The sequence below is a fragment of the Drosophila mauritiana genome, chromosome X, assembly GCF_004382145.1.
Source record: "Drosophila mauritiana strain mau12 chromosome X, ASM438214v1, whole genome shotgun sequence".
NCBI classification, from domain to species: domain Eukaryota; kingdom Metazoa; phylum Arthropoda; class Insecta; order Diptera; family Drosophilidae; genus Drosophila; species Drosophila mauritiana.
Genome location: NC_046672.1, coordinates 10860666 through 10884916, shown reverse-complemented (window position 1 = coordinate 10884916; position 24251 = coordinate 10860666). Strand labels below are relative to the sequence as shown.

At 47.2% G+C, this 24251-nt stretch overlaps 4 protein-coding genes across 7 annotated transcripts; 1 reads left to right on the top strand and 3 right to left on the bottom strand.

Moving 5' to 3' along the window:
- Positions 1 to 163: 163 nt before the first annotated feature.
- On the bottom strand, positions 164 to 2609 carry LOC117147913 (lanC-like protein 3 homolog). Of its 2 annotated transcripts, XM_033315026.1 has the most exons (3): positions 2394 to 2609; positions 2271 to 2331; positions 164 to 2153 (listed from the first exon to the last, which is right to left on the bottom strand). In XM_033315026.1, the coding sequence occupies exon 3, from the start codon at positions 2065 to 2067 to the stop codon at positions 808 to 810; it is 1260 nt and encodes a 419-aa protein (XP_033170917.1). In that variant the 5' UTR covers positions 2068 to 2153; positions 2271 to 2331; positions 2394 to 2609; the 3' UTR covers positions 164 to 807. The 2 variants fall into 2 exon arrangements, with proteins under 2 accessions (XP_033170917.1, XP_033170918.1); XM_033315027.1 differs by having other exon boundaries at positions 2271 to 2609.
- A 421-nt stretch (positions 2610 to 3030) lies between these two features.
- On the bottom strand, positions 3031 to 4765 carry LOC117148007 (growth hormone-inducible transmembrane protein). Its single transcript, XM_033315167.1, has 6 exons — positions 4333 to 4765; positions 4155 to 4266; positions 3935 to 4076; positions 3500 to 3836; positions 3270 to 3402; positions 3031 to 3208 (listed from the first exon to the last, which is right to left on the bottom strand). The coding sequence occupies exons 1-6, from the start codon at positions 4550 to 4552 to the stop codon at positions 3127 to 3129; spliced, it is 1026 nt and encodes a 341-aa protein (XP_033171058.1). The 5' UTR covers positions 4553 to 4765; the 3' UTR covers positions 3031 to 3126.
- A 144-nt stretch (positions 4766 to 4909) lies between these two features.
- Positions 4910 to 5815, bottom strand: LOC117148008. The gene is made up of 3 exons (XM_033315168.1): positions 5644 to 5815; positions 5438 to 5576; positions 4910 to 5371 (listed from the first exon to the last, which is right to left on the bottom strand). The coding sequence occupies exons 1-3, from the start codon at positions 5723 to 5725 to the stop codon at positions 5110 to 5112; spliced, it is 483 nt and encodes a 160-aa protein (XP_033171059.1). The 5' UTR covers positions 5726 to 5815; the 3' UTR covers positions 4910 to 5109.
- Positions 5816 to 8759: 2944 nt separating this feature from the next.
- Positions 8760 to 23139, top strand: LOC117147059 (protein sevenless). 3 transcript variants are annotated; one of them, XM_033313815.1, is made up of 13 exons: positions 8760 to 8872; positions 9447 to 9505; positions 10691 to 11515; positions 15074 to 15148; positions 15586 to 15651; positions 15769 to 16164; positions 16224 to 16463; positions 16526 to 16854; positions 16914 to 21571; positions 21630 to 21907; positions 21967 to 22161; positions 22218 to 22663; positions 22732 to 23139. In XM_033313815.1, exons 3-13 carry the CDS (start codon positions 10814 to 10816, stop codon positions 23027 to 23029), a joined length of 7683 nt encoding a protein of 2560 aa, XP_033169706.1. In that variant the 5' UTR covers positions 8760 to 8872; positions 9447 to 9505; positions 10691 to 10813; the 3' UTR covers positions 23030 to 23139. The 3 variants fall into 3 exon arrangements, with proteins under 3 accessions (XP_033169706.1, XP_033169707.1, XP_033169705.1); XM_033313816.1 differs by lacking the exon at positions 9447 to 9505 and having other exon boundaries at positions 10703 to 11515; XM_033313814.1 differs by lacking the exon at positions 9447 to 9505.
- The last annotated feature ends 1112 nt before the right edge of the window (positions 23140 to 24251 follow it).

Sequence of the window (24251 nt, the reverse complement as noted above, 5' to 3'; positions counted from 1 at the left end):
ATTTCAATCAATTCCTACCCGATAAGCGCGCTTTACATCAGCCAAAGTACTTGGCAATAATCCGTACAAGGAATCAGTAAACTATAGTTTTCTATTGGTAAATATATAAATTATAGATTACCTTTATCTTAACCCTGACAATTGTTTGGAATAAGAGTCACTCTTTTTGGGGTATTCAGCCGTATGACCATGGGTTCGATTGCCGTGGTGGGATGGATCGAAACTGGCCACGGGATTGTACATATCCGTATAAAATAGTACAATGATTTATTTCATTCTCATTGACAAATAGATTGAGAGCTCGTCGTGGATTACTCGTAGGTATAAAGCACACTATGCATGTAAGTATTATGTTTGTCTGTATATAAGATGTCAGCGCAAGTCTGTATATATATATATACATATATATATAAGGAGTGTCTATATATATATATATACATATACTATAAATTGTATATAAATATAATGTATATGTAATATGTCTGTGTATAAGTATCAATGTATTAAGTTAATTGCTTAGCGTAAAGCACAGAGAATTTTGATATGAGAATGACTGAGAACATTCCAGCATGCGGTGCGCTCAGAGATCGGATACGGGCTCCATCGGGACCTGGGATCTATGCAGCACCTGGCATCCTCCTCCATCTTTCACTCCAACGTCCCAGTTCGCTGGGTGAACGCAAAGGCAACAATGAGCAAAAAATCGGCAAACAAGTGACTAGAAATGATGATAACTCTTCCTGATTCGAAAGTATGTTGTGTTGAGCATTGGTCGGGCTGGATAGTGGGAGTGGGTCGCTGCCCAGTTTAGTGAAAGACGTCCATGAACGGAAAGTAGGCCTGCTCCGGCTCGAGCAGATCCACGAGGTAGCAAACTGTGCCGGCAACACCCTCGTACAAGCTATGCGGACGATCCGGTGTGCGGGCGCGCAGTTTGAACTCGGCATTGGTCAGCAGCTCCATGAACTTGTGCGCCCTGTACAGGTACCTCATCTCGTTGGTCAGGCGGAACAGCAGCAGGAAGACATAGCCATTGCCGGCAACGCCATGGCAGATGCCCGGTCCCTTGCGCAGGAAGCCCTTCTTCCACACCATATCCGCACAGCGACGCAGCGAGGTCAAGTACTTCTCCTCCTTGAAGATCAGATAGGCCTTGGCCAGCAAATAGACGGCGCCGGGTGCTCCATGGCACCAGTGCACCAGACGCTTGTCCCTGCCCGAGCGCAGATCCTCCAGGGCCACCGGAAAGTTGCCATCGCTTTCCTGCAGCTCCAGAAAGAAGTCAATCGAGCGCTTGATGTCGCGCAACTCGGCGGCCGGCGCCGAAATGGGAAGCGTGCGGAACCACGGGCTGTCCAACAGCATGTGCAGAATGGCGCACAGGCCATGGGCCGCACCCAGGTACTCCGTGCCATGGTATTGGTACATCAGCGGACACGGCGAGTTGTTCTGCTTGCTGTACTCGCGGCCGCTGGTCACGATTAGCTGGCAAATGGATACCAGGTCGTCGTCGGTTATCTTCTTCTCCGGCAGCACATCGTTTAGCCAATAGCAGCCGGATAGATAACCGGCACGTCCAACCAGCACCTCATCGCAGCCGTATTTGGTGTGCATGAACTCCTTGCTGCACGGGATGCCCGACTTGAAGTTGGCCAAGTCATCGGACAGCTCCTCGGTGTCCTTCAGCTCCTGCGAGATGGCTGCCGAGACGGCATAGATCCCAGCATTGCCGCACAGAAAGGAGTAGCGCTCGGCGGAGCGCTTCTTGTAGCGATTGGCATTCACCTTGGCATTGCGGATGAAGGAGGCCGCGTGATCCAGTGCCGGATAGAGATCGCGTGTCTGCTCGCAGCTGTTGAGCTTCCAGAACATAAAGGCTATGCCGGCATTGCCCACATACAGATCCCCGCGATTGTCCTCATCATCGCTGTTCGGATGACAGTGCTCCAGTATGGCGTCCACATAGGTGCAGATCAGATTCTTGATGTGCTCCTCGTCGCTGGCGAAAGGTGTATTCTCCCCGCCGGTGAAATCGACAAAGGGATTCTTCAGGTAGCGGCGTTCCATGGCAAACTCCTGGCCAGGATCGGTGGTCAGTTGGCCGGTCTGCTTGACGTCTGCCTCTTCCACTGGACGACTTGCAATGGCACCAGCTGAAATCGTACATACATGCGGTATGTGGTAAGTGCAAGTTAGGAAATCGATTTGCCGGCTTTAAGGGCGCGGCCGGGCGTCTGGCAGCCACCACCTCTTCCTCCTCATACACTCACCTGTCTCAGGTGGAAACGGCAGTCGTGACTTCGTCGAGCACCTTCTGGCAATGGGACGTAGCTGCGGATTGACCAGCAAACTTAATATATGCAGTATTTGGCTAACTTTTGTTGTATTATCACCAGAATACGAGATGTGTTTGTTTGCAGGGACGAGTATTTTTGTCAAGTGTGGAAAGTCGGCGTGGATGTTCTTCTCACAGCCACCTAAAATCGGGAAAACTTGGCGCTTTTGCGGGAGAACTTATTTCCGAACTGTCGACCGGCTCGACTCGAAATATTTAAACAATTCCTGACAGGAATGCTTAGGTCCTGCCGAAAAGAGCTGAATGAAACATCGATACCATATCGATAAGTCCCTTTAGCCCAATTTCACTCTGCCATCGGTTTTTGAATTTAAATTAAAAAAAGAAAACAGAGCTTCTTCTAAGAGGAACAACTTTGCTATGGCGTAATTATCTAACTAATTAGGTAATACGGCAAACGCTCAGTAATTAAAGTACTTAAGCTATCGATAACAACGAATCCAACTGCTATAAATATCGGTTAAAAGCTAGCTACATTTATCGCTATCAAGCTTAAAATGTACTAACATCTTAAATTGTCTTCAAAAACGATTTCTTTTTAGAGATTGTATATAAGATATGGACATATGGATATGGACAATATATTATTTAATTTCTAGGCTTGAAGGTTGTTAAAAGTACCAACTTTACAGCTGACACTAATTGTAATTAGCCAAAGCAAAACACAAAGTTCGTACATTTTGCTTCCTAACTCGACCGGTTTATTTTAGTAACAGTATAAATATATTTCAGAGGGTATCATCCTCGCATCACATTTTCGTCTCCAGTGCTCACTTCCTGCGCTGACCACCACTCAGAATGGTGACGATGCGGATGAAAATGTTCAGCACGTCCATGTAGATCGACATTGAGCTAAAAGATAGAAACAAATAGGATAGAGTTTCAGCACGGCATGGATGAGAAGTGGACTTACGCGTTGATTGGATCGTATGGAGTGTAGCTGTACTGGGGATAGACCTCAGCGCGACGCACCATGCGCTGGGTGTCATAGAGCAGGAAGCCACTGAAGAGGACGAGGCCGCCATACAGGGACATGGAGGCCAGACCTGCGAATAAACAGTTAAATGGGTTAACTCTGCTTGGCAATTCATAAAATATAATGAAAAGTGGTGCTAGCCCCAGTGGAACTGGCTGGAAACTTACCCGCGCCCAACGCCGTGGTGGGCGGCAGCCACATGGATGCCAGGGAGGAGGCGAACACCACGCCCAAGCCAATGGCCAGTGGACCTCCCATGTAGAGGAACTTATCGCTGGGGGCACACGCGGCAATCGTGGACAAGCCACCAACAACGCCGCCCGTGTAGAGAGCGGCGCGCGTCAGAATCGGTCCGCCCATGAAGCAAATGGGTGCGATCACGGCGCCCAGAATGGCGCAGTGCACCGCCCAGGCCAGATGCTTGGCTCCCAGACCCGGCTGGTACTCAATGGAGCGGGCAACTGCTCCGCTACCGATAACCAGCGCCAGCGAAGCAACGGTCGCCTAAGCGATTGAAGGCAAATGAAGAGGAAGTGTTATGTTCTGTTGTGTCTGTTGGGCAGGTAGGTGGCAACAACTGCGAATTGTGCAAGAGGACTCACCAAGATGCCACCACGCGAGGCCAGCTCCAGGAGACGGTGCGAACGGAAGGTGGCTGCTGCTGCGGCCGCGGTGAGAACGCAAGAGCCACCGAAAAAGGCATAGGTGCTCTGGATACGATCACGCACAAACTGGGGCCACATGCTAAACGGAAGGTAAGGTATAATCTCAGTTATTACAATGCCTATATTTCGCAAGGTAGAGACTCGTGTTATCACTCACATGGCGTTATCCGCGATGCTGGTTTGTTTTCCCAATCCCACGCCGTAGTAGCACAGGGCGCCCAATCCAACGGCGGCTGCTCCGGCTGCAGCGCCCTTTCCCATGGAGTAGGCTGCACGCCAGAAGAGTATAGTTAGACGACAGATATACATAGATGGGGATTACACAAGAGACTTACCATTGGCACTCGGCGGACCCATCAGTTTCTCCTTCAGCGAGGGAGCACGCATCTCTTCGACGGGCTCACGGGTGCGAACCACCCTGCGGGCGTAGGTGCGCACCGTGGAGAGATTGAGATTGGGATTGGCATTGGCCCGGAACAGCTGGGCCGGAGACTGGGCCAGGATCTTTATACCCCCGGCTGGACGGGCGGCAGAAAGTGCTAGACGCAGCAACATTGTGTTGTTGTGGTGAAATTCGGATGGAGGGCAATTGGTTTTCCTTCGGTATGTGCTGCTTGATTCGGATTCCTATGTGGGGCGCTATCGTTTTCTCCAACTGATTTTGATTGCTCACTGCAGTTTTATATCTTGTTGATTCGTTGAAATTGTTAATTATTTTACTGTCTCTTGTGCTTTGTTATCGATATGTGGTGCAATCGCTATTCGATGTCTGGCTACGTGATAACTAAATGCCTATCGCAGAACGCCACAAATACCACTAATATCGATATTTCGCTAATATATAATATTGAAAATCCCGAGAAAATAAATAGAAGTATAAACGAACGATCCTGAAGTAAGGAATTCAAATCGTAGCCCGTTGTCTGAGATAATTTATTTGATAAGTTAAGCAATGCTATCGATGGGGCGCCAAGTTTGAAACGCGTGCACAGTGGAAAAATACATTTCTTTAGACAAAAATTTTACATTTCAAGTTACTTAATATATTCATGTATTTATTATAGCTGCACTATAGACTAACTAGTCCTAGGAACAGAGCACCAGGTCACTTTTCACACCTGATACTTCCTCGCCGACGCCGTGGGAATCTCGCCACGAGGGAGTGTCCGCCTGTCGATCACTATCATCTCGGTGAGTTGGGATGATCGCAGGGTACCATAGTGGTTGTATGTGTTGGTCTGCTCCAGAGTTCCCCCCGAATTCGACTCGTAGCTCTTGCACTCGTACAGTGGGCAGCATCGGGGATATTCGGCATGCGGTTCCGTCGATGGAATGGGCTTGCAATTGCCCTGCGTCAGTTTCGGCACCTGGCAGCTGGACCATGGATGAGTACGACGATCTGTTACCCGATGCTATGGCATACTAGAGCTGTCCGCTTACCTATCCTCCCAGAGTTGCTGCGATTCCAGGCATTGAATGCGGACGCACTGATCCTCTCGCGTGAAGACTTCGCCAATATACAGCTGCCGACCCGTCAATGTATCCATGCAGAACTGCTGAGTGTACAGATACGCCGAGGCTATAGGGTGAATGGGGAAATCAACGTATTTTACGGAAAAATATATGTGTTATTTGGAAAATCGTACATCGATAGGGAATCGCTTGGCTGCCACCGATGGTCAATGACATCATGGCCACTAAATAAATCACGATGCTAATTGACTCCATTTGAAAAAATTTCCTTTTCGAAAGAACTCAGATCGGCGGACAGAATTTGGCCCGACGTTTGCAAAGTTTAGCGCACAACTGAAGTCCGTTCGGTTAATCTTCGTTCATTTTTATATTAAAAAACCTAGAGTACATTGTTTATTTGTATGGAATCATACACTTACGACATTTGCGCGCTTTCTCTACAATAAATTTTACTCTGATCTGCTCAATGTTTATGCGTACGGGCCCGCCAACAGTGCGTTTCATAGGTGTTTAAACAAATGCTTATGATATTGAAATAGATCTCAATACCGTTGAAAAATTCCCTTGCTTTGCCAAAAATAGATTCAATCATACAAATTTAGCTATATTTTCAGTTGAAGAGCAACATCATTTACACCTTCAGACTTTAACTTAACTTTCAGTTTATATTTGTATTTTATTTAATTTAATTTCTGTAAATTATTGGATTGACAGTTGCGAAACGCACCTTACAATGCTCTGCTTATCGCGCCACAAAATTAAAGCAAGTGGAAGGAAAACGATTTATAGCAATATGCAAAAAGAAACAAATATCGATCCATATTGTGTGTATATAAGTCCGTCTGACCTGCCTAATCAGCATAATAATATATACATATATTCGCATGATTGAATCCACAAATATAGAAAGTACTTTCAGTGGGATAATTCAATTATTATTAATATCACTAATAGCAAAATTTATGCAGAAACTAATAGAATATACCGATTTACTACTAGAAATTGCAGATTTTATTAAGAATTGTATTCAAGTCGGCTATCTCAGTAATCTCAGTAATAGTTTACTTTTGATTTTGAATTGGTTGTACCTATTCTCTTGACCGTTGCTGTATAAAATTGTATAAACATATAGTTGAGATGCAAAGAATTGTTTATGTTTCGATGTTTTGGTTCGCGCCGGACGATCATGATCATCCAATGCCACCAAGTCCATTATGCAGACAGTCGGGCACTGGGGCATCGATGGGTGAATCATCCAAAAACAGTTCCCAAATCGACTCAATAAACCATTTGATATAATATATTTTTATGTTACATTTTGAACGGCTTTAAAACGTATGAACTAACTCTGGTTTCTCTTCAATTGTCGAATAAATCTTTTGCCTTTTACTCAACAAACTGAAAAAGAACTAGAACATCAATGACTAAACTGAAAGGAAGAAATATATATTTGTATGCAAGACCATTTTGTATTGTTACCAAATTGCCAATTTCACATAGGTTCAACATGGAAAAGAGTTTGCATGCTAAATGTGCACAATACGTCAATCAGAAGGTGAATTTCCGGGGTTGTCCCTTATTTCGAAAAAATGCTGGGAATCTGATTTTCACGTGACAGTCTGTGAAATAAGTATGTAACACCCAGTCCACTGGCGAATCCATTGATAATCGCTCCGGCTGATAAGCTGCATCTTCCATCAAGTGTGTGTAATCAGTGTGCCGTCTAATCAATTCCAGAATATTTCAAACGATTAGTGCGAATTCGATGATCCCAGACGGGAGATTGGATTTCCACTGATTATTCGGGCCAAGAAATTGTGCGCACGAGTGCAGTTTGGATGTCTGCGGCACATCCTTTCCGTTGGCCAAAAAATCCATAAGCGAAAGGAATACTTGGACTTGATGGCGGAACCGGAAACGGAAGCTGTCACGCAAGCCTTTCACTCGCCGCTCAATTTTTCATCCCGCAGTGTCAGTTGAGTGAGTCACGAGTCATGTGTGGCCGGAAAATTGCCTACTCTTGTGTGCTTCAAATGCTCGGAAAATGCTTTAATATATTGCATATTTCTTAGCTTGCCAGCTTTCGATTCTACAGAGTAATAAAATACCTAAATGTTTGTGTAAATGAATGAAATAAATGGCGATTACTATTCGCAACATGTTTACACCCCTGAGAAATTCGTTTCAAATTTCTCGGTTAAAAAGTTATGGAAATATGATATTTTGGAGTTTGATATTGCTGCTAGAAGATTTTCAATGTATTTCTATGACTTTCCACATCTCGTTAACTTTTCATAAAAATACAATTCTATACCCCGCAATTGATGACTTTATTTTCTGATTGTGTGGGCTTGTTCCCTATTGAATTCAATTATTTTCGAGCGTTTACTGCTGCTTGCGATCAATTAGTTTAATAATCAATTTAGGTGTACTGTTAATGCTTAGTTAAATGTGCTCAGAGTGAGTCGGCTAAACGATTTAAACAAATTTTCTGCCACGTTTATTTGTTGGCGAAAAATCGCGTTGATTTGCGCTATTCATGTGACGATTTGTTTACAGTAAATTGAGTTTTATTTATAATTATTTTTGTAAGCTTTTGTAAACAAATAAAGTTTTTTCTATTGAAAGAAGTTGAAATTTAAACATCTTGTAAACTTTGAATATATTTAGTCTTAATAAATCTAGACTAAAAATTAGTACTATAATTCAATTAATATAATAAAATTATATACATTTACATAGTCCACTTCATATTACTTCAATTTTAGTGATAAAAAGATGTTGCTATGTAAGTCCGAAGTTTATTTAAAACTAAAATCATCACATCAATTAGAAGCACAATCTTAAGATCATGTTCTTATTAAGATTTTATTTTGCAAAAGATACATTCGTTTCTTAAGATGGAAAATATCTATCTATCTGTACCTAAGACCTGCTTACCCGATCAACCGATTGAGTTGAGCTTTGACCCATGGAAAGAGAAGCTCAGTGGGCTATCATCTACCCATGATATCCAGTTTAGGGGTTGCCCTGCCAGTGACGTCACAGTTGCTGCGTCACGAAAAAGAAGATCAATGGGCTTTTCAGATCGGTTCGGTTCAGTTCGGTTCGGTTGCGGTGCGCTTCGTCACTCATCGTTCATCGCATCGTAGGGTATCGTATGGTATCGCATGGTATCGTATCGCATCGCATCGCTTCGGTTCGGTTTCAGTTCCGTGCTCAAGTTCTCCAGCTGGGGGGTTGGACTTGGACTTGGAGCTTGGGGCTTGGTTAAAAAGCCGCCGCTCGCCGGCAAATCAGTTCTGCTGCGATCGCGCCACTGCGCACTACGTAACGCTTCGGGAATTCCACATCCAGATCCAGATTCCGATTCACATCCAGATATCTGCGACATTTTGTCGAGTGAGTGGTGCTCTGTACTTCGCGCACTCAAAGATACAAGATACATCCGTGCGTGTGTGTGTGTTTGCATGAATTTCGTCACTTTTAATGCCCTTTTTTTTCGCGTGCACTGAGTGTTCCTATGTGTGTGTGTGTGTGTGTGTGTGTATCTGTGAGGAGTTGCTTTTCAGTTGGGGCCGCAACTGCAACAATAAAATGCAATTAAGCCGCTCAAATCAACAATAAATTGAATTAAAGCGCGTGAACAGCGCTTAACAACTTCAACAGCGGCGATTCGAGCGAAATGTGGGTGAGAGTTTAAGGCTCCATCGGTTTTGACTTTCTGATTGTACAAATATATATATGTGTCTGTGTATATATATGTACTATAGCATACCTTCGACTAATTAATGCAAAACGCTGGCCGGCAGCATTTGCATAATATTCTCTGAATAACTTTAATGCAATTAATCCGCTGTGATCTTTCGTGTTTTCACTATTTCGCGCGGTTTATTCAATTTGAATTTCAATTTATTTTCGATTTTTCTGTTTCATTTTGTTTATATATATGTATATATATATTTGTTCGGTCTAGTCTGCTCATCGGGCGATTTAATTAACATTTTCCGTGCTGCTGTGCTGTTGTTGTTGCTGGTAAATATGAAATTAAAGTGCAATTAACTATTATATGTACATGTATACACTTTTCTATGGTTTCGCTGAAGGGATTTCCGTTTTTGAAAGTGCGACTCCGCTCGATTATTCTCCGTCCGTCGAATGTGTTTGCATCTTAATGAGGATAAATTTGTTATGGCCACTTCCCACTTCCCGTTCGCTATTGTTGTTGTTGTTTTTGCTGTGGGCGGTCGAAGGGGGCGTGACTTATTGGCCATGCATTACGCCATGTTAATTGAAACTTGTCGCTTGGCTAGCTGATTATGCAGACGCCATATTAATTAGACCATGGACCATGAGACCATGGACCCCATCCCCATGTCCTCTAAACGAAATCCCGGCGAAATTTGTATGAGTTGGGCGGTGGAAGCTGGCCAAGCCAGTTATGGAGATCATCGCGATTTTGGCTTATCGATCCGGACTCAGATTGTGTGTTTGTGTTTACCCGTTTTATCTCGCCGGCAATTGTGCGTTGAACCTTTGAGCTGCATCTGAAATAAGTGGAATGCGATGTATCTAAGCTTTTTCGTGGGGTATATTCACTTGCCTACACAATTTTATTAATAATATTTCACATATTTGCATTTTATGCTATTGGTACAACTATTAATCAAATATACACGTAAATTGTTACAATAAATTGAGTAATAATCCGGAAAACTCATGATAATTGACGGTTTGACAAAAATGATAGTAAAATTGCATTTGGCAAGGGCAGAACTGCCACTTTTCAAATACAGTGATTGAGTTTCCATTAATTAGATATAAGTTGGCTTGATGATATACAATATTTGCAAATTACTAGGTTCGGACCTTTTAGCAGTTTTTTTATGCCTTTAAATTGCAACTGCAATGACTTGAAGTACAAAAAATAAATCATTCTCTTTAATGGAAAATTAGCAGGACTCATTCCAAATAAATAAAATATATTCATATATTTTAACATTATATGACATAATGTTGAGTAAAGGGTATCCGTAAAATATGACTTGCATTTCATATTTTGTAACTGCCTCGTTTGCTGCTTCTCGAATTTGCATAAAATGGAAATTAGTTTGTGTACTTAAAATTTCCAATTGAATTGGTTTTTTGACTCTGCTATTTGAAATCTGATTTTTATTTGTGCGTTTTTCCATTTCTCTTTTGTATTTCACTGTTTTTCAGTTTCGTTTTCAGTCAAATGCGGCACTAAAATGTAAATTCAGCCGAAGAAAACAACGATTATCGAGTGAAATAGGAATCGAACGCCACAAATCGGTGAACTCGGGGTGAAGATCGAGTGCCTCGATGACTATGTTTTGGCACCAAAATGTAGACCACCAGTCGGATGAGCAGGACAAACAGGCCAAGGCTACGGCGCCCACGAAGAGATTGAACATCAGCTTCAATGTGAAGATCGCGGTGAATGTGAACACCAAGATGACCACCACCCATATCAACCAGCAGGCACCTGGCACCTCATCCTCCTCCTCCGCCTCCGCCTCGTCGAACTCCCAGAATGCCTCACCCAGCAAGATTGTGGTCCGCCAGCAGAGCAGCTCCTTCGATCTACGCCAGCAATTGGCTCGCTTGGGCCGCCAGTTGGCCAGTGGTCAGGATGGTCATGGCGGCATATCCACCATACTGATCATCAATCTTCTGCTGCTCATTCTACTCTCGATCTGCTGCGATGTCTGCCGATCGCACAACTATACGGTGCACCAGAGTCCCGAACCCGTCTCCAAGGACCAAATGCGTCTGCTGCGTCCCAAACTGGACAGCGATGTGGTCGAGAAGGTGGCCATCTGGCACAAGCACGCCGCCGCAGCTCCGCCAAGCATTGTCGAGGGCATCGCCATCAGCAGCAGGCCACAGTCAACAATGGAGCATTCGCCAGAGGATCGCGATCGGGATCGGGATCGGGATCCGGCGGAGGAACAGCACGGCGTCGACGAGCGAATGGTCCTGGAACGCGTGACCAGGGATTGTGTGCAGCGCTGCATTGTTGAGGTGAGTTCTATGTTTTATATTGTATTTACATACATTGTGATAATGCACATTGTGTCAAAAGAGCATAAAACATGCATAAAACATGCATAAAACATGCATAAAACATGAATTTCCCCAGGGCTGTGCAACATCCATCAAAGCAAAGAAAAAGTAAATAAATAAAGAAAAGCGACATTCGGGTGCGAAATGTTTCTTTTTCCAGTTTTGCTTGTGTCAACGATATAATCAAAAAACAATCTAAACAAGTGCAACTCGAGCTGGCTAACTCATCACGTAGACCAAGTTATATAGTTCAACAATTTTTTTTTATTTCTCAGACATTTAGCTGACTAGCTAAAGTTGAGTTGAATGAATTTTCCGACCATTCCAGTGGCCATTAATCGCTCACTCGCACTCGGCTAATTAAATGATATGTGTAATTGAAGATCGTCGAGTTAAGTCGGTGATTAAACATATGTACGCTACATATATACATATGTGGGCTGGATGAAGTGACATTTCAATTAGCTGAAACAGAACAGATCGGGATTAGAATCTGGCTCATTATTTGGGTTACCTCCTCGACTCACTCGGCTCGGCTTTATTGCAATTTGCATACTGAGTGGGTGTGTGTTTTATCTGGCTTTTGTGCCATATAGAGTCTCATGTCACATGTCACATGTCACATGCACAGAAAATCATCATCATGGCACCCATAGTGTTGTATACGTGTATATTTCATATATTTCTTTTTTACCCACGTATATTTTTCATTAATTTCCCCACACTACTTAGTTGCATGTCCTGGTGAGCTTAATTAAAAAGGCTTTTAATTAGGCAACCGATTGACTTGTTTTATTGATGCACTTTGTTTATGCTTTAATTGCGGCTAAGTGAGTGCAGAGGTTTTTGTAATGCGAGCTGTGAAATGCGTCAAAGGGGTGATGAAAAAGTGTGCCTTTAATTAATTATAAAATATAGATAAGGGCATATACATATGAGATATGGTGTCAAAGCATTGGAAAGTGCTAAACATATTGGTTTGCAAGTGCAACAATCAGGGCAATGTTAATGCATATTAAGTATTAAATATTAATGCAATTAATGAGATTAATGGTTCTTATGGAGTTAATTACTCCAAGATGCCCAGTATTTCCCCTCAACAATGCCATTACTTGCTAAAATGCTCAAGTACATCATACACATGTACATATATACATCTTTTGCAGTGCAAATTTGCAAACACTAATTACTGTATTATCGCAGAGTGTGTTATCGGAGTTAGTAGCCGCATGTAAATCAGTGACTTGGCGGGCACTTCATTCATTAGGAAAGCGCCAATTCAGTAATCCACAATTCGACACTCCACTTACACACCAAGCCCCATCGCGCCAATTAAAATTAATGATAAGCGAGCGCCATCTGGCGTTGAGAATGCGAGTGAATTCAATTTAAAGACCGAAGAGCATTGATGAATCCAAGAATCAGTTGTTAAATTATATAATCACTCTTAAGTTAAGCAATTAATATATGTAATGTGTGTGATTTAACTATTTAGTTCAGTTCTCATGCTGTACAAATTGCCATTTTAATCGAAACCTTGATTACGCACTTAAGTTCTTCCTATGACTCGTTTTTAATCGCTTGAGCTGGTGATGATTTAGATCCAGGAATAAACTAGACCAAACCAAACCTCCATTTTCAACCAGTAACTGGATTTCGCATAGCCTAGAAAGGCGAGGCGAACAAAAGAAATTTTATTAAGATGTTTTGTCTTGTTGGAATCGAGAGTGAGCAAAATGTTTAGTCAATTTAAGTGTACGGGTACGTGTAGGTAGTGTTATAATTGCGGCGCAGTTAATAGGAGTGCTGTTAAAAAAAATATATATATATTAACAAATAAGTACCTTCTTTCGCTCATGATTAAAGTTAGCTTAAAAGATTAAGATATATAAAGCCCAACAATTTGCGCTGGAATAGAGCACCAAAACTTCAAAATTCAATATTATTTTTTTTAATTTCTTGTATTTGCAATTGAGTTACTATTAATTTGGGCGCTGCTGTGCGTTCGTAAGCACACAAGTGTATTTTCTTTGGCTTGCTTTTCCAGAGCCTGACGGCAGCAACAACAATGGGACAATAATGGTGTCAATAACACACCAACCCAGTCTGGCGGCCTTCCCTCCGGCCCCGCCCCCTTTCTAATGTGTGTGTGCCTGTGTGTGTGTGTACGCGTGTGTGTGTGGGTCGGTTTCCGAGTTAATGTAATAGAAATTGTACAACAAAAGATGAGCAATGACGACATGAAAACCCCCAATGCCAATTAGTCTCGGGCCCCAGGCTCAATCTTTCGTCTCTCGTCTCCCGGGGGGTTCTTCGCCAGCTCCATGGCGTCTTTTTTCCCTCGTTTTTCCGCTTGGCGAAGGGAGGAGCTCTCTTTCGCTGTGTGAAGAGCTATTTCTGTTTGTGAAAAAGCCAATCAAGCTAAATTAATAAAATATTACGTAGAACTCTAAATTAAATTGACGCGTGTGCGAATCACAAAAAAAAAAAAACAAAACAAAATAAAAATAAAATAAAATGGAAAGTGCAAGCACCAGAAAAAGAGTACACACACTCGTGAGGAAATCCAAATCCACGGCGGGAAATCCCCTGGTAATTACTTGTCCATTTAGCAAGCTGGAGCAACACAATTAACAAAGTTGGCCACTTTAAGGAGTTTCCAAATGGCGCAGGGGGCAACTCAAAGTGTGCCAAATTGGATTTTAAGTACTGGCTTTCCATTTTGTTTTTTTTGGGGTAAAGAAACTCAAAGGATTGCGGATTTGCGAGATACAAACGGCAGTAGAGATGTGACTTGAGCTCATGTGAAGCTTAAAGAAATATTTAATGAGCCAAGGAATTTAAATTTATATTGAACTTTAAGATTTACTCGTAAAAAAGGTTAAAGTTTTGTTAAGTTTACAATCAGATCTTAGTTACAGTTTGTTTATATCTAAACATAACTTTTTATGACTTTAAAATTACTTTTTATTAATATCTGGCGAATGGGTTCGTTTTGTATTTAAGCCACAAACATCCAGTTTTGCATGGATGACCCCGTTTTAAGCCGGTATGTGGAACCCTTGGCTGGCTCAAAAAGTCTATGCAAATGGCTTCAAAACTTGGTAGATCTTCATGGCTCACGTGGCCAAAACGAGTTTCGGCCAAATTTATGCAGCATCATTGTTGGTTTTCGGAAATCTAAATTCAATGCAAAAATAAAACGAAGGAATACATTATGTGTGTGAAGCGAACTTAATCGAGAGTGTATATAACATATATTTGTGTTCATTTTATTAGCGAGATGCTCGAGGTCTCTCTCCCTGCTCCCCAATGATAATTGATCGAAATAATTGAACCATCGGCATTGGCACAGAAATCGCATTTATTGCTATAATATATGGTTATATAACTGATATATATGTGCGCACTTCAGCTTTTTCCCATACAAACTCACCGCAACTTCCGTTCCCAAGTGACCAAAATGAAATACTAATTGCTTTCACATTTTCATTGTAATTATTTCCCCCTTTCCAGGAGGATCTGTTTCTGGACGAGTTTGGAATACAATGCGAGAAGGCGGACAATGGCGAGAAGTGCTACAAAACACGAGTAAGTCGAAGACTTTGGGGAGCCGGTATTGAAATGGGATAGGATCGAGCAGTCGGGTAATCCGATACCATTGTTCGCGCTCTGGGTTAACCACTCCAGTTACCGGATCAATTGGACACGAACTCGAAATGCATGATCCTCTGCCAGTCGTTCTCCTTCTCCAAGCAACTGAGGAAGCCATCGAAGAGGATCTTCATGAGCTCCCTCGTGCTCCTGGGCTCCTTTCCCATTCCTTTCCCCTTCCTTTCCTTCGCTGGTAATTTACACTTGATCATCAATGGGCGGTTTTGCCTGTAAAGTGACTAAGAACGGGAATTTTTGCGCAGCGTGTGTTTTAAAGATACAAAAATATATTTAAATGCTGCCAAATTGACAGATACTCTATTTTGATATGTTCCTCCGGGTTTCCTTAAACATTTTACATCCTTTTTTTGCAGTGCACCAAGGGCTGTGCCCAGTGGTATCGCGCCCTCAAGGAGCTGGAGTCCTGCCAGGAGGCTTGCGTAAGTGGCAGCCCATCACCAATCATCCCACCCAGATCCCAGTACCCACTACCCAATCCATATCCAGATCCAGTCTGACCCCGTTCGTTGTTGTCTCCCCTTTTGGCCCGTCCGCAGCTGTCTCTCCAGTTCTACCCGTACGACATGCCCTGCATCGGCGCCTGCGAGATGGCGCAGCGGGACTACTGGCACCTCCAGCGGCTGGCCATCAGCCACCTGGTGGAGCGGACGCAGCCGCAGCTGGAGCGAGCTCCACGGGCGGACGGACAGGCCACGCCACTGACCATCCGCTGGGCGATGCACTTTCCGGAGCACTACCTGGCCAGCAGACCCTTCAACATACAGTACCAGTTTGTGGATCACCACGGCGAGGAGCTGGAACTCGAGCAGGCAGACCAGGATGCATCCGGAGAGGCGGGTTCCAGTGCCTGGTTTAACTTAGCCGATTACGACTGTGACGAGTATTATGTGTGCGAGATACTGGAAGCTCTGATACCCTACACACAATACAGGGTACGTTTGAGTTGCATCCTTTTCATTTTTAATATATATATTCGTATGCATTTCTTCAGTTCCGATTTGAGTTGCCTTTCGGCGAGAGTAGAGACGAAGTGCTCTACTCCCCGGCCACGCCCGCCTACCAAACGCCCCCCGAGGGCGCGCCCATCTCGGCTCCGGTCATCGAGCATCTGTTGGGTCTGGACGACAGCCACCTGGCTGTCCACTGGCATCCCGGACGCTTCACCAATGGACCCATCGAGGGTTATCGCCTGCGTTTGAGTTCCTCGGAGGTAAACGCCACAATTGAACAGGTGAGAGATGGTCATCCAATCATTCCAATTATCCGTAGTATCCATATCTTTCACCTTTTTAGCTGGTTCCGGCCGGACGAGGTAGCTACATCTTTTCCCAGCTGCAAGCTGGCACCAACTATACCCTGGCGCTGAGCATGATCAACAAACAGGGTGAGGGTCCGGTGGCCAAGGGATTTGTGCGGACTCACTCCGCCAGAAACGAAAAGCCTGTCAAGGATCTGACAGAAAGTGTCCTGCTCGCCGGACGAAGGGCTGTGATGTGGCAATCGCTGGAACCGGCTGGCGAGAATTCCATGATCTATCAATCTCAGGAGGAACTGGCGGATATCGCCTGGTCAAAGCGGGAGCAACAACTGTGGCTGCTGAACGTCCATGGAGAGTTGCGCAGGTGGGAAGGATTAGATATATATACAAATTATATGGCTAAGCCCGATGAAATCCTTGCAGCTTAAAATTTGAATCCGGCCAGATGGTGAGTCCGGCCCAGCAGCTCAAGCTGGATCTGGGAAACATTTCCAGTGGAAGATGGGTTCCTCGCAGATTGAGCTTCGATTGGCTGCGTCACCGACTGTACTTCGCCATGGAGTCGCCAGAGCGAAATCAATCCAGTTTCCAGATTATCAGCACGGATTTGCTGGGCGAAGCAGCACAGAAAGTGGGCGAGTCTTTCGATCTGCCCGTTGAGCAGCTGGAAGTGGATGCCCTGAATGGCTGGATCTTCTGGAGGAACGAGGAGTCGCTGTGGCGTCAGGATCTGCATGGTCGCATGAGCCATCGCCTGGTGAGGATCAGGCAACCCGGTTGGTTCCTGGTGCAGCCGCAACACTTCCTCATCCATCTAATGCTTCCGCAGGAGGGCAAATTCCTAGAGATTAGCTACGATGGTGGGTTCAAGCTTTCACTGCCGCTTCCTCCGCCTGCGAATGGAGCTGGAAATGGACCTGCATCCAGCCATTGGCAAAGCTTTGCCCTGCTGGGTCGCTCCCTGCTCCTTCCCGATGCTGGGCAGCTGATCCTGGTTGAGCAGCAGGGTCAGGCAGCCAGTCCCAGTGCCTCATGGCCTCTAAAGAATTTGCCCGACTGCTGGGCCGTTATACTCCTGGTGTCGGAAAGTCAACCACTGACCAGCGCAGGAGGAAAACCGCACAGCTTGAAGGCATTGCTGGGAGCCCAGGCGGCGAAGATCTCGTGGAAGGAGCCGGAACGCAATCCCTACCAATCGGCGGATGCTGCACGCAGCTGGAGCTACGAACTGGAAGTGCTCGATGTGGCCAGCCAAAGTGCCTTTAGCATTCGGAATATTCGTGGACCCATCTTTGGATTGCAGCGCCTGCAGCCGGATAATCTCTACCAACTGCGGGTGAGGGCAATAAACGTGGATGGAGAGCCGGGCGAGTGGACTGAACCGCTGGCTGCCCGCACCTGGCCCCTAGGTCCACATCGCTTGAGATGGGCCAGCCGGCAGGGAAGCGTCATTCATACCAACGAGCTGGGCGAGGGCTTGGAAGTGCAGCAGGAACAGTTGGAGCGACTACCCGGACCCATGACCATGGTGAATGAAAGCGTAGGCTACTACGTCACTGGCGAGGGCTTGCTGCACTGCATCAATATGGTGCACAGCCAGTGGGGATGCCCCATATCGGAGCCACTGCAGCACGTGGGTTCGGTGACTTACGACTGGCGGGGCGGAAGAGTTTACTGGACGGATCTGGCCAGAAATTGCGTAGTGCGCATGGATCCATGGTCGGGTAGTCGGGAACTGTTGCCCATCTTCGAGGCCAACTTCCTGGCATTGGATTCGCGTCAGGGCCACCTGTACTATGCCACCAGCTCCCAGCTTTCGCGACATGGATCCACGCCCGATGAAGCGGTCACCTATTATCGTGTCAATGGACTGGAGGGCAGCATCGCCTCCTTTGTGCTGGACACCCAGCAGGATCAGCTCTTCTGGCTTGTTAAAGGCTCTGGAGCACTGCGTCTGTATCGTGCGCCCTTGACCGCCGGCGGGGATGCGCTGCAGATGATCCACCAGATTAAGGGCGTCTTCCCGGCTGTCCCGGATAGTTTGCAACTCCTGCGGCCTTTGGGCGCACTTCTTTGGCTGGAGCGGAGTGGCAAGAGAGCTCGCTTGGTCCGCCTGGCTGCTCCTCAGGATGTCATGGAGCTACCGACTCCGGACCAGGCCTCTCCTGCCTCCGCATTGCAGTTATTGGACCCACAACCATTGCCTCCGCCGGATGAGGGGGTTATTCCCATGACCGTGGTCCCGGATAGCGTGCGTCTGGACGATGGCCACTGGGACGACTTCCATGTGCGCTGGCAGCCATCCACTTCCGCTGGCAATCACAGCGTCTCCTATCGTCTGCTCCTCGAGTTCGGCCAAAGACTCCAAACCTTGGATTTGAGCACACCATTTGCTCGGCTGACCCAATTGCCTCAGGCGCAATTGCAGCTGAAGATCAGCATAACACCGCGAACCGCGTGGCGAAGTGGAGACACCACTCGGGTGCAGCTCACCACCCCGCCGGTGGCTCCTAGTCAGCCTCGTCGTCTGCGCGTGTTCGTGGAGCGCTTGGCCACCGCCCTGCAGGAGGCCAATGTGAGTGCTGTGCTCCGCTGGGATGCGCCGGAACAGGGTCAGGAGGCGCCGATGCAGGCGCTGGAGTACCACATCAGCTGCTGGCTGGGCTCTGAGCTGCACGAGGAGCTGCGCCTCAATCAGAGTGCCCTGGAGGCCCGCGTGGAGCACCTGCAACCGGATCAGACGTACCACTTTCAGGTGGAGGCACGTGTGGCTGCCACGGGAGCAGCAGCGGGCGCAGCTAGCCATGCCCTTCATGTTGCACCAGAGGTGCAGGCGGTGCCCCGCGTACTCTACGCCAATGCGGAGTTCATTGGCGAACTGGACCTGGACACGCGCAATCGCAGGCGACTGGTGCACACGGCCAGTCCGGTGGAGCATCTGGTGGGCATCGAGGGCGAGCAGCGATTGCTGTGGGTCAACGAGCACGTGGAGCTCCTCACCCATGTCCCGGGATCAGCTCCAGCAAAGCTGGCCAGGATGAGGGCCGAGGTCTTGGCACTGGCCGTGGACTGGATACAGCGGATCGTTTACTGGGCGGAACTGGATGCCACTGCACCGCAAGCGGCGATAATCTATCGCCTGGATCTGTGCAACTTCGAAGGCAAGATCCTGCAGGGCGATCGGGTGTGGAGCACTCCCAGGGGGCGGCTGCTGAAGGATCTGGTGGCTCTGCCACAGGCACAATCCCTGATCTGGTTGGAGTACGAGCAGGGATTTCCGAGAAATGGTTCGCTCCGGGGCAGAAATCTAACCGATGGTTCGGAGCTGGAATGGGCAACGGTTCAGCCGCTAATCCGTCTGCATGCTGGAAGCTTAGAGCCGGGATCTGAGACCTTGAACCTGGTGGACAACCAGGGCAAGCTGTGTGTCTACGATGTGGCCCGCCAGCTGTGCACGGCAAGCGCTTTGCGGGCACAGCTGAATTTGCTGGGCGAGGATTCTATTGCTAGTCAGTTGGCCCAGGATTCGGGATACCTTTATGCCGTGAAAAACTGGAGCCTTCGTGCTTATGGTCGCCGGCGCCAGCAGCTGGAGTATACGGTGGAACTGGAGCCGGAGGAGGTGCGTCTGCTCCAGGCACACAACTATCAGGCCTATCCGCCCAAGAACTGTCTGCTCCTTCCATCGTCCGGCGGATCCTTCCTGAAAGCTACCGATTGTGAGGAGCAGAGATGCCAATTACACTTACCGATGATCACAGCCTCTGAAGATTGTCCACTGCCAGTTCCTGGCATTAGATACCAACTGAATCTTACGTTGGTCAAGGAGCAGGGATCCGAGGAGCACCAGCATGGGGAGGAGCCCCTGGGACAATGGCTGCTCAGTGCTGGGGAATCGTTGAATCTTACAGACTTGCTGCCCTTCACCCGCTATCGCGTATCAGGAATTCTGAGCAGCTATTACCAAAAGAAGTTGGCATTAACCACCTTGGCGTTAGCACCACTGGAGCTCCTTACCGCCTCTGCCACGCCCTCGCCTCCAAGAAACTTCAGTGTTCGTGTATTGAGTCCCAGGGAACTGGAGGTCAGCTGGTTGCCGCCGGAGCAGCTGCGTAGCGAAAGTGTCTACTACACGCTCCACTGGCAACAGGAACTGGATGGTGAGAATGTCCAGGATCGGCGGGAATGGGAGGCACATGAGCGGCGACTGGAGACGGCGGGCACTCATCGATTGACCGGAATCAAGCCGGGATCTGGGTATAGCCTGTGGGTTCAGGCCCATGCCACGCCCACCAAGAGCAACAGCAGCGAGCGGCTGCATGTGCGTAGTTTCGCCGAATTACCGGAGTTGCAGCTCTTGGAGCTGGGACCCTATTCTCTGAGTCTCACCTGGGCGGGAACACCGGATCCTCTGGGATCCCTGCAGCTCGAATGCCGATCGTCGGCTGAGCAACTGCGTCGCAATGTGGCCGGAAATCACACTAAGATGGTGGTGGAGCCACTGCAGCCACGAACCCGCTATCAGTGTCGCCTGCTCCTGGGCTATGCGGCGACGCCGGGAGCTCCACTGTACCATGGCACAGCAGAGGTGTACGAGACTCTGGGAGACGCCCCCAGTCAGCCGGGCAAGCCGCAATTGGAGCACATCGCCGAGGAGGTGTTCCGTGTCACCTGGACGGCGGCCCGCGGTAATGGAGCACCTATTGCCCTCTACAATCTGGAGGCACTCCAGGCGAGAAGCGACATTCGCCGGAGGCGTAGAAGAAGGCGCAATAGCGGTGGGTCACTGGAACAGCTGCCGTGGGCAGAGGAGCCGGTGGTCGTGGAGGATCAGTGGCTGGACTTCTGCAACACCACCGAGCTGAGCTGCATTGTGAAGAGTCTGCATTCGAGCAGGTTGCTCCTCTTCCGGGTGCGTGCGCGGAGCTTGGAGCACGGATGGGGACCTTACAGCGAGGAGAGCGAACGGGTAGCGGAGCCCTTCGTTTCGCCGGAGAAGAGAGGATCCCTGGTCCTGGCCATAATTGCGCCGGCTGCCATCGTTTCCAGCTGCGTTCTGGCATTGGTGCTCGTCCGAAAAGGTAGGTCAGGAGTTTGGGACTTGAAAGGCAACATATTGTATTGATTATATCCGTTCAGTTCAAAAGCGACGCCTGCGTGCCAAGAAACTGCTCCAGCAGAGTCGTCCCAGCATCTGGAGCAACCTGTCCACCTTGCAGACGCAACAGCAGCTGATGGCCGTCAGGAATCGCGCCTTCTCCACCACGCTGAGTGATGCGGACATCGCCCTGCTGCCCCAAATCAATTGGAGTCAACTGAAGTTGCTCCGATTTCTGGGCAGCGGTGCTTTTGGTGAGGTGTACGAGGGTCAGTTGAAGACGGAGGACTCCGAGGAGCCGCAACGAGTGGCCATCAAGGTGAGTAGTCTGCGGTAGCCGGAAAAGGGGCAACTATTGACCTGGTTTCGATCCTCCAGAGCCTCCGCAAGGGAGCCAGTGAATTTGCCGAGCTGCTCCAGGAAGCTCAGCTGATGAGCAACTTCAAGCACGAGAACATCGTGTGTCTGGTGGGGATCTGCTTCGACACCGAGTCCATCTCGCTGATCATGGAGCACATGGAGGCGGGCGATTTGCTTAGCTACCTACGTGCCGCCAGGGCTACCAGCACCCAGGTGGGCTAAGTTTTAGATGTAATAATTATAAATTTACTAAAGATGATGTCATCTAGGAGCCACAACCCACTACTGGACTCTCGCTCTCCGAGCTCCTGGCCATGTGCATTGATGTGGCCAACGGCTGCAGTTACCTGGAGGACATGCACTTCGTGCATCGCGACCTGGCCTGCCGGAACTGTTTGGTCACGGAATCGACGGGCAGCACGGATCGTCGACGCACCGTGAAGATTGGCGACTTCGGATTGGCAAGGGACATCTACAAGAGCGACTACTACCGAAAGGAGGGCGAGGGCCTGCTCCCGGTGCGCTGGATGTCGCCGGAGAGTCTCGTCGACGGGCTCTTCACCACACAGTCGGATGTGTGGGCCTTTGGAGTGCTCTGCTGGGAGATCCTCACCCTGGGCCAGCAGCCGTATGCGGCGCGGAACAACTTCGAGGTGCTGGCCCATGTCAAGGAGGGCGGACGGCTGCAGCAGCCGCCCATGTGCACGGAGAAGCTGTAAGTCTATCGTTGCTTTCAGTTTATCCTTTACCGATAGGTGTTCCTTGTTTAATCTTGTCCACCAGTTACTCCCTGCTCCTGCTTTGCTGGCGAACGGATCCGTGGGAGCGGCCCAGTTTCCGACGCTGCTACAACACACTCCATGCCATCAGCACCGATCTGCGGCGCAGCCAAATGGCCTCGGCAACGGCGGATACGGTGCTTAGCTGCTCCAGGCCGGAGTTCAAGGTGCGATTCGATGGCCAGCCCACGGAGGAGCAAAGGGAGCACAAGGAGCAGCCGGAGGATGAGAGCCTGACGCTGAGGGAAGCGCCGCTCAAGGATAAACAATTGTATGCCAACGAGGGAGTCTCCCGACTTTAGAAAAGTTGCTCCCGTGTCCTTCACAAAGGTCGTCTCAAAACGATTAGCTTTCCATTTAATCTAAGCTCTAAGTTTAATTTGTACGAGAATATAAAATGGTCGATGAGGAAGGCAAGTTTGTATTCTATTTCGGATTAAGATACTTTTTTTTCATCTCAGATACAGGAATTATGGGCAAGTGAATTGCCTATAAGTTTTATTTGCACAGCTATTTATTTATTTCTTTGTAATATTTCAATGAATGGATAGACTTAAATATATTATTATATTTTTGGTACTAGCTAATGTTTTTTAATGTACATTTTTAGCTGACATGCAAGTGTTTAATATCCATATTTTCTCACCACATCTTTATTTATTTACTTTGCAGTTTTATTAAATTATATTCTTATAACAGCGACTTGGGACGGCGAAACTTCTTTCGAAACTCATTTTCATTGTAATTCCGAATCTAATGCCACTCACGACTATGCTTAATTTTATTGAATTTGCCCAGTTTTTAATGCGTGTTGGCCAGACAAAGTTTTTCTCTTTTATTTTCATCATTTTCCCCTGTGTTTTCTTGTTTTGGCACGGCTTTTCCCCGCGAAAATACAATCAAATTAAATGTGAGCGTCGGTGGAAAAGTTTGGCGATACTTTGGCCAGGTTGTAATGACTGGGGTTTTGGAAGGCCTATAAATAGAGTTGAGTTAAGGTAATGTTCGTGAAGGTCGTCCTTTTAACTAATCACCGCAGTTGAAGGAACTCTGAGCGGGCAAAGCGAGGTGAAGGGAAAACACCTGACCCAAGTTTCTTCCTTGCACGCACGCACGCACACCCACATGCACACGCACCACCCATTCAACCACCACCCACTCACGCACCACCCACTTACCCACACCCATGGCCATCCATTTACAAACATGCAGATTTGTCAAATGCTTTGGCAAACTTTTTCTCCCCGCATCGCATTACACAAAAGGCTTGGAGAAAGTGGGTTTTTTTTTCGGCGATGGGGATAAATCAAAAATTGTAAATAGCAGCACATAAATCGATTACCTTGTGGGGCTCTCGTTAACCCACGAAGAACGGAACATAAATAAACCATTTTTAATATGCGAATAAGCAGCTTAACTTTGTGCAATACCCTGACTTTTGGGCGACAGCAATTCGTCAAAGGATTGGCCATGTTTTTATTGGAAATTCCTCAATCCGCTGCTAGCAGTTACTATGTTTCGATA

Excerpts from the sequence above, each read along its gene's own strand:
- LOC117147913 (XM_033315027.1), bottom strand. The coding sequence starts at position 2,067 with ATGGAACGCCGCTACCTGAAGAATCCCTTTGTCGATTTCACCGGCGGG.
- LOC117148007 (XM_033315167.1), bottom strand. The coding sequence starts at position 4,552 with ATGTTGCTGCGTCTAGCACTTTCTGCCGCCCGTCCAGCCGGGGGTATA. Across the intron at positions 4,077-4,154 it reads AGCATCGCGGATAACGCCAT|CATGTGGCCCCAGTTTGTGC; the intron begins GTGAGTGATAAC and ends CCTTCCGTTTAG. Across the intron at positions 3,837-3,934 it reads CCTCGCGTGGTGGCATCTTG|GCGACCGTTGCTTCGCTGGC; the intron begins GTGAGTCCTCTT and ends TCAATCGCTTAG.
- LOC117148008 (XM_033315168.1), bottom strand. The coding sequence starts at position 5,725 with ATGGAGTCAATTAGCATCGTGATTTATTTAGTGGCCATGATGTCATTG. Across the intron at positions 5,577-5,643 it reads CCAAGCGATTCCCTATCGAT|CCTCGGCGTATCTGTACACT; the intron begins GTACGATTTTCC and ends TTCACCCTATAG. Across the intron at positions 5,372-5,437 it reads CAGCAACTCTGGGAGGATAG|CTGCCAGGTGCCGAAACTGA; the intron begins GTAAGCGGACAG and ends TCCATGGTCCAG.
- LOC117147059 (XM_033313816.1), top strand. The coding sequence starts at position 10,814 with ATGACTATGTTTTGGCACCAAAATGTAGACCACCAGTCGGATGAGCAG. Across the intron at positions 16,855-16,913 it reads GTCCATGGAGAGTTGCGCAG|CTTAAAATTTGAATCCGGCC; the intron begins GTGGGAAGGATT and ends AAATCCTTGCAG. Across the intron at positions 21,572-21,629 it reads ATTGGTGCTCGTCCGAAAAG|TTCAAAAGCGACGCCTGCGT; the intron begins GTAGGTCAGGAG and ends ATATCCGTTCAG.